This window comes from Strix uralensis, chromosome 26, assembly GCF_047716275.1.
Source record: "Strix uralensis isolate ZFMK-TIS-50842 chromosome 26, bStrUra1, whole genome shotgun sequence".
In the NCBI taxonomy this organism is placed as follows: Eukaryota; Metazoa; Chordata; class Aves; order Strigiformes; family Strigidae; genus Strix; species Strix uralensis.
In genome coordinates, this window is record NC_133997.1 from 3,733,942 (window position 1) to 3,746,103 (window position 12,162).

Sequence of the window (12,162 nt, forward strand, 5' to 3'; positions counted from 1 at the left end):
GCAGGATTTTGCTGCTCAGGACACTGACAGAGTGACCCTCGGGGTACTACATGGCCCATCTGATTCCCATCCTTTTCTCCACTTCCCGGATCGTGCAGGTCAGTACCTTCCCCCAAAGGTCCCCCTGGACAACACTTCCCTTCTCAGGGAAACCGGTGCTTGGGCACGCAGCTGCGTCACCTGTACCAGGGGCAGAGGCCCCTGTTCCGTGGTGATGGACCCTCTGCTCCCTGCCCCATTTGATCCGTGCCCCAGGCAGGGTTTGGCTTGAGGCTGTGCCGTGTGGCACCCGACAAGTGCAAGGGACACTCATCCCACGAGGGGACACCGGCCAACTGGCCCAGGGGTCCCATTCTCCTGCCAGCACAGTGCCCCGCCTGGGCCGTGCTCTGCGTTCTCCTCCCCGTGACACCTCCTTCTCCCCCATGCCCGCAGGAACCCTGACCTCTGTTTGCTGATTAACTTGGAGCCTGGAAAACTGCCAAGGGTCAAGGCAAGGCCCAGAACAAACACGGCAACACCATCACTGACCTTTGTGACCCACCGTGCGTACCAGGGACCCTTGGGACGAGCCCTGGGCCGTCTCATCACCCCATCCCTCCGCCTGCACTGACCCTGGTGCGCGGCAATGGCCTCGCCAATGCCTGAACCCTAAAAAACCATTGAGTGTAAAAGCCTGGGTACCCCAAGAGCAGGTTGAGGCGCACGGGTGGCACTAGATGAGACACGCCAAACCACAAAATGCACACAGGACCAGCTCCGCCAGGCTTGGCACCACCCACAGGACAACACCTCGCCAGAGCAGGGCTCCTGCAAGCCCATCGGGGCTGTGTCGTGGCCACCAGCATGGGACACCATACGGGAGAGACACAATTCTGTATTTGGGACCTCGATGCTGCTGTTACCACAAGATGGAGGTGTTGCTCGTGGCACCCGGCGGCAGGAGCGGCGCCTGCGTGGACGGTTTGGGTGCACAAGGCAGCGTGCTGCTGCGCGACGTGCTGACGGCCTGCAATGACTTATCCCGGGCGGCTTCTTGAGGCTGCGATTTTATAGCCCCTTAGTGCCAGGCGTGCGGTAACGCCTTTGGAGTTTTGTCAAGAGAGGAAGGCTGGGGAGGGCACTGGGAAATAAATGACATTCGAGCGAGAGTGCTCTCTGTGTATGTGGCTCCTTGCACAAAGGTTGCCGGGACCGTTAGACCTGTCAGACAGCGGCACTGAAGGGCCCTTATGCTGCAATAATTACCCAGCCCGAGGAGCAAAACCTATCAACGTGATTCATAATAACCGGTCTAGTTGCGGGGCGGATCCACGAACGTCCCGGGGATCCCCGGTGAGTGGCTGCTGTAGCAAACGCCCCTTTTCACGCAGCCTCTTCTATACATAAAGCCACAGGTTGCGAGTTGCTGCAGTTTATGAGGATTAGGATGTACATTTCGGGAAGTCCTTAAACCCAAGAGAAAAGCCCCCAGTGCTTTGCACCAGCCCCTGTTAGTCGCAAACGCACATTGCAAAAAACCAGGGCTCCCTGGGCTCACGTTGGACCGCACAGCTCACCCCAGCGGGGGTCTCCTGGTACGACATACAGTAATTACATACAGTAATTAGCCACACAGTAATTTCTACATATACATAAATGAATATGCTGTGAACCCTCCAGAAGTACCTTCTGCTCCATTTGGCAGGCCTGCTGCCCTTCAGAATCGGATCGACCTTGGGGCTATCCTTCCCACGCGGCGCTACCTTCCTCTGAAGGTACCTGCAGCTGATGTTTTGGGAGACTGCTTTACTTTTGGAACTACAAAGAGGCCGATCTGCCTGGAAAACGGCTCCCTTGGAAGAGACAATGCAATTCCACGCCTCCCTCTCAAGTGTACCACTTTTACCTCGGGCTACGCACAGATTAATTATAAACCCCCACTCTCCCGCTGAGCATCCCCGGGACCTGCGTCAAGGCTTTCTTGCTACACAAGGGGAATTTGGGCCCTGGGTTTTGACTCAAGCCTATTTGCTTGGCATTCGAGCAGATATCAGGGACGTGCTCATGCAGGGAGCCCGGCGGCAATCCACACTGTCACGGTGCCGGGGAGTGAGAGCCACGCACAGGGGCTGAGACCTCCCCCTCCTGCCACTGGGGTGATGCCACTCCAAAATCCCCCCCTCCCAACTCTCGCCCGCTCCTCTTGCCAGGCCGGTGGCAGGCACAGAGCGGGAGGGACGTACTGCGGCTTCTCGAGCGCAACGCCCGGTGCAATGTGACCTTGCCGGGCTCGCGCTGCTGGCCCTGCCGTACTTTGCCCTAGTTTAGATGGGCTTTCTTCCCAGCGTGTCTTTCATTTGCCAGGCTGCGGGTGCCTACAGACAGGATGAAGCGACAAGCGGCTGCGGGTGACGCGATCGCCCTCGCTGCTGAGACCGTGCAGGGGAGCTGAGCCGCAGGGCTGGTACATGCATCCCTGGTTACCCTCTGCCATCCACATTACTCTTTTTCACTAATCTGGTTATCAAACCTGAGACACAGACCTTCCCGGTCACCCCCTCCCAAGTCCAGCCAACAAACCCCATCCCGAAGGCGGGGGTCTTCACCAAAGAATATTTACAGCCGCTGCACGGGGCACAGCTTCCCCCGCCTGCCAAATTGCAGCCCTTCTTAGACACGGATGGGGTGGAACCCAAACCTGAGAGAGCCCAACTAAGCCCAAAGCATCGACAGACATGGGTTTTGTCCCATCCCCTCTGTCATCCCGGTTAGATGGCACCTCTGTCCCTGCCCATGTTCGCTGCCCACTTGGCCTCTCTCCTTTCGCTCCTCGGCTGTCTCGGGGAACCGCTCGCCCTTGCAGAAATAACGAGAGGCTTTGCTGGAGCTCTGCGAGTGGCAAGATCCGAGAGCTGTAGGGAATGATTACTGCTCGGGATTTCGAGCCAGGGATTCCTGGCTTGAGAGTGCAGAGAGGGGAAAGGAAAGGATTAGTGACCTGCAGGGCTCAGCCCCACTGAGAGATTTGGCTCCTCTGGGAAAAAGGCTGCCAATTCTTCATGTCAAAGCTAGAAGACCCACAGATCATCGTCTAAGTGACTGCTCAGAGCGGTGTCTTGCAGAACTTCCCAACGGACGGGCACTGTGGCATGCAGACACCACTCGGCCATGCCAGGCTCCCCAACCACGCCGGACACTATCGCTCCTTGGGCTTCTGCTCTCGGCAGACGCTGGATCTTGAAAAAATAATACGTGACAGCCCGGATCAGGGCAGGAGGGCTCAGAGGTCCCATCCCCTGAGACCTTTGGTTCGAAGGCAGGTCCTGCGGAGACCAGATGCCTTCCTCTTTGAAAGCTCCCTGCATCCTACGACCTGCTTTCCCAGGAGCGACGTGCTCCGTCGCTTCCCAGATGAGCTGGAACAAAGGCAAATTGCCAGCCCTGCTCAGAGACCTGCGCGTTCGACACACACCTCGATTTGCTCACTCCAGGAGTGAGCCGCACGTGTGGCCCTTCTTCCCACGGCAGCAGCGGGCTCTTGCCCCCAGCACCCCTGCACGCTGAGCTCTCTGCTGCGTTGGGCCTGAGATTGGGCTCCAGCAGCGTGTTGGACTGTTTTACTCCCCGACTCAACTCCAGTGACATGCAATGTCTCCTTTAAACAACTCTATCTGCTCTCTCGCTGAGGCTCTGCGGGGGGGATGGCTGTTCCAGCCCTAGGGTCTCCAGAGCCCTCCGGGACTTCTAGGGCTGTGCTGGGGAAAGGCAAAGGGGAGAGGGGAAGGAAAACCGAGGGGCTGGGGGCTCCTCTCCTTGCTCTCGGAGTTCATGGCATTTGCTGATGATGAAATCCAGATGGACCTTAAAATAAACTCTGCTCTGTTCCCCCTCCCCTTTACGACAGGAGACGGGTTCTTTTTTCAAGAAACAAAAAGTACCTTGGCAAAGGAAACGTGTGTTTCCCTCCACAAAGAAAGAGCTATTCATCTGTTAGCATTTACCAGCCCTAGGTTCAGCCGAGAGGTCCTTGCTCCCGCGCTCTCCCTTATGCCCACCACACCGACCTGGCAGGAGGGAGGGAGTCCCGCAGGGGGGACGGGGACCCTTCCTGGCTCTGTGCACGAGCGGACGGTCGCGTTGCTCAGAGCACCCTGCGAGAAGCGTGAAACGGAGGCCAGGAGGAGGACAGTGAACCCCCCGCGCCTCGATTTCCTCCATTTAGAAACTGCTACAAAGCTGCTTCCTCATTTCTTACTATTTCTCATTCTGTTCTCCCTCTGTTCCTTATTTTGGGGGGGATTTGGTGGGGCAGAGCGGATCACTTCACGGTCAGTGGAACGTGGCAGTCCTTTCAGAAAATGCCTCTGTGGCCTTTTTGGGTCCCTCTCACCTGCCTGCCACGTCTGTCCCAGAGAGCAATCGGCTAGAGAGATTCCTGCACAATAAAACTCCCTTATTGACTCTGCCCTTACCCACAGTGACCTCCGGGCCTCAGGAGGGACATTACACCAAGTCGAGACTGCTAAAAGCTTTATTAGGAGGGCTTGTAATTGTATTGACTGGATAATTGAAATACACTAACTAGGTTTCTAGGTGAAAGCACCTCAGGGAAAGTTCTGGACAACGTTTGTGCTATTAAAGCAAGTGAAATAAGGGGGAGCGAGACTGCCTTGGGGCTGTCCATGGGATTTATAAACTCCCATTCCTTTGCTGATGGGTCACATCCATTTTCTTTGAAGATTTCCCGACAATGTTAGAAATGGCAGAACAACGTATGGCACACGAGGCGGAAGAGACGCAACCCATTAGTCTGCTCTCAGGGCCTCTGAGACAAAAGAGGCTAGAAAGCAGGTAAGGCCTTTTCTTAGCAGCAAGACTATGCCTGGAAAAACACCTCTGGCTTACAGAGACAAGCCGGGGCCAAGCAACAGGCACAGCTCAACTCTCCCATCATCTCCCACGGTCACCCCTGGCTTCTTAGAGGGAGCTGCGGATGAGCAGGACACAACCCCTGGGACACGGCACTGCCCAGCACCAAAAAAGGCTGCACATGACAAAGATTTCCTTCGGAACGGCCGCACGAGCCCCAGGCAGGGATGGGGCAAGCTGCTTTCTGGAAGGGAGGCACGAGATGTTCCTCTCGTGGCTGCGGCAGCACTGGGGAAATCCCTACAACCGGGAGACCAGCGCTTTGGCCTGCCCCGATAAAGTGGGGTTGCGGCCACTAGCAGCGGTTCTGCACCCTCCTCGCATAACCACAGCCCATCTCTGCCACGCTGGTGAGTTGTGGGGACCGCACGGTGAGTGTTTTATGGGGGAGCACACAGCTAGAGAACCTGACCCTGGGTGGAAAGAGCCGCTCCACTGGCACAGCTCAAACCCGCCTGCCGGGCACCACGGGTGGGAGAGGTGGCAGGAGGGCCCGGAGGGACCTGGGGGTCCTCTGGCTTCCTGCTCCCCCCTGCAGCTCGGGTGAGACAGCGCTGACCTTCGCAGCTCTGCCTGGAAGGAAGATGGTGGAAACTGGGGTGGAGAGCTCTGAGGGCTGCCAGAACTGTACCAGGAGGAAGTTTGTCACCATAATGTATGAAATCATTCGCTCCTTTTCCTCGGTCCTCTTGACATCCATCCACACCTTCATCTTCCCATCCAGGGACAGCCGCAGCTCCTCACTGCACCCACCCCACCCTCTCAGCAACAAGGACCCGAGCCCACATTACTGCCCGCCGAGCCGTCCCGCCAGCAGGTCCCTCGCTAGCCTCTCCTCCTCACAGCCCGGCGGGGAGCCCAACCTCGCAGCACGTATGACCGATCACCGGGAAAACTGCTCACCCAAAACAGCCCCCCGGCACCGTGCTTGATAAAAACTAGATGTGAAACATGACTGTTGACCCACAGGATAATCTCCCCAGTGCATATAGACTGCACAGACCTCATAAATCTTCGCTTACAGGAAACAGCTCTCTACCAGCTGCTGTTTTTTCCCATTAAATATAAGATGTAGCGAGGAGCCTCAAACCGATGCACAGAAAACCATCGCTGCCCCAGTCGTGTGACTGCATGAGGCTGGTAGATGTTTAAAACCAATGAGGGGTTCCTGGGGATGGCTCCGCAGCAGTAACTGCCCGAACTACCAGAGATACTGGTAAAAACTGACTTGGAGAAAGAAGAGGGACCGGGCACATGTGCTGCAAGCGGGACCTCCAGGAACGGACACGAGCAGCAGAGAGCTTCCAGGAGGTTGGAAAGGGTTCAAAATGGCAAGTCAAGCAGATTCCACACTCCTCACGGTCAGTGGTGGGATTAAAGTGGCCAGAAGAGCTACAGTGCCAGGACAACCACCCCTCCTGTCTATCCCTGCTCACCTGGAGCAAGACATTTGATCAACACGTTCAGTACACCAGGGGAAGGTGATGGTCATAGGGAGCACGAACCCTTTTTCCCCCAATAGGCCCCTCAGGTCCTGATGCAGAAGGGCCCCGTGCTCCCAGCCCAGGCTCTGCAGGGAGCGGGGACGTGCTCAGTGGCACCGATGCGGGTCCGGGGCATCCCTGTCACAACAGGGTCCCCGTGCATGAGGCCCACAGTTACCCCACGCATGCACAACAGCCTCTGCCTAGGACACGTGGGCATCTGCAGTTTTGGCATCTGTTTTCAAACATCCCCAAACCAGTAGACAAATGGCAAAAGCAGCAGATCACCGGTGCGAGCTGCAGCAACAGAGGCGAGTCGGGCTTTTGTTTGGCAACTGGCAATTTCCAGCGCCGTCCTTCCCGACACCCAGACCATGCTCGGCCTGCCTGATGCTCCAGGGGTCCCCACGGGCCCCCTCACATTAACCACCCCCTACACAGCCACGGGTGACATCAGTGGGGACCAGGCCTGGAGCACTATTAAACCTGTACGCTTGCACGGGCAGTCACAGAATCACAGAGTGGTTTGGGTTGGAAGGGACCTTAAAGATGGTCCGGGTGCACCCCCCTGCCCCAGGCAGGGACACCTTCCAGCAGCACAGGTTGTTCGGGGCCCCGTCCCACGCCGCTGCCCACCCATACCGGGGTGCTTTGGGCACACACTGCCGGGGTGCGCACGGGAGGGGGAGTGCAGCTCGGTTTGTTTTTTTTTTTTTTTTTTTGGGGGGGGGGAGTGGCAGGAAATCCTCACCCATCCCCCACCGCTGCACCGCTTTTATTTGATTTCATTTCATTTAGTTTCATTCCACCGGACTTTATTTCTTGTCGTTTCGTTGCCCTCCATCCTCTAACTTCCCTCCCGTTCCATTTCACGGGGATCCCCAGCATCCTCCGGAGGGCTCCGCCGCCCGCCTTCGGGGAGGGGGGCCCCGGGCATCCCCCGAGGCGAGCGGGCGGCGGGGGCGGGATGCGGGCGCGGGGAGGCGCGGAGCGGCGCGGGGAGGCGCGGAGCGGCGCGGCTGCCCATTGCACATTCTCTCCGGGCGGCGGCGCGGCGCTCCGCTCCGCTCCGCTCCCCTCCGCACCCCTCCGCTCCGCTCGGCCCGGCCCGGCCCCGGCGGCACGAACATGGCGCCGCCGAGCAGCGGCGGGACGCGCCGGGCCGCGCCGCTCCCCCGCCGCCTCCTGCGGCCGCTGCTGCTGCTGCTGCTGGCGGCCGGCGGCCATTCCGCGCTGCTGCGCGCCCCGCCGCCCGCCCACCCCCCGCGGAGCCGCCGCGCCGCGCCGGAGCCCATCCAGGTGTACGGACAGGTGAGCCGCGCCGAAATACCGCGTTACATCACCCCGCGGGGCGCTCCCCCCCCCCACCCCCCCCCGCGGTGGGGACACACGGGGGGCCGCGGAGGGCGGCAGCCCCACGCTTGTCCCCCCCCGGGGCGGTGTCGCGAGTGGGTTGCGTGGAGCCGGGGGCGCCGCTCGGCCTCGGCGCCGCAGCCCCCCACGGGTGTTTCTGGCGCGGGGGGGGGGGTGTGCGGCTGGGTGGGTCGCACACTTGCTGCTCGGCAGGTAACTTCCGCGCCTGCGGGGGTCCCGCGGGGGGGGTGGCAGTTGCTGGCGAGGCAGCCGTGGCTACTGCTCATAGCTCGTTTGTTGCCGACCACTTGCCCCGTGCCACGGCGCAGACATTTAGAGGCGATGTGCTGCCGGTCTCTGCCTGCAGCTATTCCCCCTTCACTCCCCCTTCCCCCCAGAGCCACCTCAAACTAGTGGCACCGTCAGGTTTGTATTTTATACTTGGGGGTTCGTTGCCAGCAGGATGAGGAGCGGTGGCTGCCCGGTGGCCAAGGGCACGCGCTAGCCAGAAGGGCTAGCTCATCCCCTCGGCCCGTGTGCGGGATGGGAGCGGTGGGCTCTGCTCCTGGAGATGCTCGTGTGGAACATTTCTGTGCCTAGCAGCTGAGCGGAGGGGGGGGGGTGGCTGCTGGTAGAGGCTTTGCTATTTGTGAGGCACCGTGCCCTTCTCCGTACGAAGGGCTCCTCTCCGAATCTCTGATCCATCCTCCGCTGCTCCGTGAAAAACATAGAAACTGCTATTTCTGAAAGTGTCCCTGCTCGAGCTCGATTCCCTGGCAAGTTTTGCTGCCAGGACCATAAAGGCTCCCCCTCGCCACCCCCTCTTCCAGACAACCATCACTTTAGGGGTGATGTGGGGTTACACTCAGGCTGCCTGGTGTCTGCCTTGGAAAGCTTCCGCCTTAAAGGGTCAGCTTTATTTTTTAACTATAACGCTACACTGCAGTAAGTTGCCCCACTTGACCCTCCTTGCTTACACTGCCCGCATCCCATCATGTGCCCGAAAGGCTGCTGGGAGGGTGGGGGGACCAGCCCACACAAGGACAAGAAATGCTCCAGGAGCGGCTTTGAGCCTTCAGCAACATGTGTTTGCCTCCTCGGCTAGCGCTTTCCCTTCTGGGTGCCCTATAATTCCCCCTTTTTGGTACTTGTAGGGTGGGAAAGAGCCGGCCGTGAGACAGGCCTGGCTCTGGAGCGGGGCTGGTGCTGCTCCTAAAGCCCTGCTCCTGCTCCCCCATTTAGAGGATGGGAAAAGCTGTTCCTACTCCGCTTGAAAAATCTGCTTCGCCTCCTCTACCTCCTCAACGTTTGGCTGTTTTTAGCATAACACAGCTACCCCATTTTAGAAAAAAAACATGACACTTGTCTCATCTACAGAAAGACATCTGTAGCAACTTTCCCTTCCGTCTCCCCGTGGCTTTCATCTGCCCGGGTCAGGCAGAGCTGCTTTGGCAGGAGCAGTCTCCATCGCCTGGACATGTCGCTGCAGATCTAAGAGGGTGCGGTAACCCCGGCACTATCCAGAACAGGACTAATAGGAAGCAGTGGGAATTCAACAGTTCACCACTGTTTGGTCTTTTCTCGTTGCCTTAAGCTTCCAGAGGGGATTTGCCTGGAGAACAGAGTTGCTCTCGCTGGTGGCATGGCTAGCATACAAAACCCCAGCCCTCCCGCCGCTTCGGGGCGGGACGCACAAATTTTGAAGCATGTCACCAGGAAGAGTTTATTGGCACTAAACAACAGTTCTGAGTTCTCCCAAGAGCTACAGTGCTTTAAATCAGGGTCTGCTTTAATAAAAGGGATGAGAGGGAGCCCGTGTGTCCTAGCCTCCGCTACAGATCTGATCGCAAGAATTACTAACGCCTACGAAGCCAGAAAACTGTGCAACACGGTGCTCGGGGGTCTCTCGCCTTGTCACAAGCACCTAACGATCCCCGTGTCCCCCCTTCCCCAGATCTCTGGTGCTCTAATACCAGCAGGAAATCATGCAGTCAAAAAAGCAGTCCTCTCTCAGGGGCACCATCATAAGGGGCAGTGCTTGGACCGAGCATCCTAGTGCCGTGCCACTGCAGTCCCTTATCTGGGGCGCATCCTGCTCCCGTGTGTTTGGCAGGTCGCTCGGCCATATGTTACGCGCTGGCTCGCACCCCAAAGTTCCCTGCCCTTCCCCAGTTCTCGACACAGCCTCGGTGGGCCGGCTTAGAGCCCAGGCTCAGCTCAGAGGCGAAGGGAAGTGGCTCGGGAGGTCGGTGCTGCCTGTCACTGCTGCGGGTGACATCGCCAGGGGACCAGAGCGAGAGGGAGGGACACATCGCCCCAGCTGGAAGCAAGGAGGGGAAGAAAGTCCAAAGCTGTTGTGGCTCCTCAGGAGCCAAACACAGCTTACTTGGCACCGTCAGCAACAGGCGCGGACCCCTCTTGCCATAGACACCAAAGACACAAGCACAAAACATTACTTGGATTCCTCATCCGGATCCTCTCCACTCAGACCTGGATACAGGTACTCAGCTCCATGGTTTTGCATTTCCAGGGCACGTCCCCACCATCCCACATAAATCCCATCCTCTCCTGGGGGAAAGCCAGACACGAACCACATCGCCTGCAAGGACTTCGCTTTGTGCAACAAACAACGAAAAGAGAAGTAGCCGCTTTGGCTGCCTACCTGGTGCTGGGTCGAAGCGTCCTCCGTGGCGGTGAGGTTGTGTGTCTCACGAGTGTCATGGTGTAGCCACAGCAGACAGCGAGGAGAAGCACCGAGGCCGGGGGCCAGCGTTTGTCTGCTGGTCCTGAGGGGCGAGAGAGGATCAGGGTTATGGAGAGCATTTGCATTGCTGGGCTGCTGATACAGACACACAGGTCTAACCTTTATCTGCAGACACCCCTTTTCCTTCTTTGGAAAGGGCTTATCCTAAACCTCCCCCAAAAACACAGAACTCACAAGAAACCTTTGCCTTAAACCATGCTGGGACAAAGGACATCTTGTCTAACTGCTGGCGGCTCCAGGCTCCAGCCAGCTCACCTTCCATGCTGCTGCAAGGCCGTGAGTCTCTCCCCGTGCTCCGAACTGGCTCACGGCCATTGCCTCTGTGCCCCCCTGTCCCCTGAGCTGATGTCATTGCCTGCCCTAACATCAGCTCATCTCTTTCCCTTCTGGGGTGAACCTACTTCATTGCTCTCAAGCTTCCTAGTGATAACCAATCCTGCCCTTGAGGAAAAGGACCAGGTTTTCATCATTTACAGGCCATTTACTACAAAATTACCTTTTATCAGCCCACCTGCTTGACCTTGACACCACCCGCCCCGCACTGATGAAGACCTCAGGTGACCCCCTCAGCTGCTCGCACTCGGAGTGCCACATGCAGCCTGCGTTAGATTAAAACCAACGCCGCACCGTGATGCCACTCAGTGATCTCTAAGACAGAAGTTTTTCAAGACAACAGAGAATAATGTCACCCATGCACATAACAGCACGGCGATGACTCTGTGCAGATGTTAACACCTCTGGGTCCGTGGCACAGCGCACTTGCAGACTACCAAGAAAGCGGGTGCTCGGCCGGCAGCCACGCTGCGGCTCATGGGCAGAGCTGTGCTTAGGCCTCGGGATCCCTTCCCTGCACCGTGAGCTGCCCTAAAATACTGTTAGTACATGGCCAAAATAGTGCCTGAGCAGGGATAGCTGAAGCTTCTCTTCTTTTGAGGCCACTAGCACGTCCTGGGTAGAGAGCCCCTCTCTACCTTCCCTCACAACCTGCAAACTGGCAAAGAGCCTTTCTTCTTTCAGAGAAGACACAAAGTGCTTTGCAGGGTAAATGCCATCCAGCTATGTGAACAGAGACATCAATCACGCTGCATTGGAATTGAACCGTACTTAATTTTGACCTAGTTTGCCAGCCCGGCAGAGACTTCCCAGATTAGACTTTAACCTTCTGGAGGTGCCCTGCGTGGTGACGGCACATCCTGGCAGAGGGCTGGCCACGAGCTCCTGGACCCACCGTCTTTTTCTTCCTTCCTCCCGTTGGCAGATACCCCTCCCCATCGCTGCGTCTCCCCAGGCCACGGGCACCCCTGCCCCTTTCCCAGCTGTCCCGGGAAGCGTCCCCGCTCCCAGCACTTGCTTTTTGCACCTGAGCTTGCCAGGAGAGACGGATCTCCGGGAGCCACACAGTTTCTGCTCCCGGCACCGTGGCAGCCAGGAGAGGTGTTTGTGTTTTTGTTCATTGTTTCTCCTTCAGCAGGTTCTACTGTTGGACTAAGCAAGCGTTGCGGTGTCCCAGGGGCATCGCTTATGCTTTCTCTAGCTGTAATGACTCGCTCGTGGCGCACTTCGCCAGCAGCGCTTTAGACCTTTTCTGCTGCCTTCCTCCGTGCCTTGGTTATGGGAGAGTGACTTTCATCAGCGCTTACCCAAATTTGC

At 57.9% G+C, this 12,162-nt stretch overlaps 1 protein-coding gene across 1 annotated transcript in view; it reads left to right on the forward strand.

Annotated features, from left to right (window-relative positions):
• Nucleotides 1-7,523: 7,523 nt before the first annotated feature.
• Nucleotides 7,524-12,162, forward strand: part of SORL1 (sortilin related receptor 1) — a 52,476-nt gene continuing 47,837 nt past the window's right edge. The window contains exon 1 of the mRNA XM_074851245.1: nt 7,524-7,706. Coding sequence (XP_074707346.1) covers nt 7,524-7,706 — 183 coding nt within the window. The remainder of the gene's footprint in view (nt 7,707-12,162) is intronic.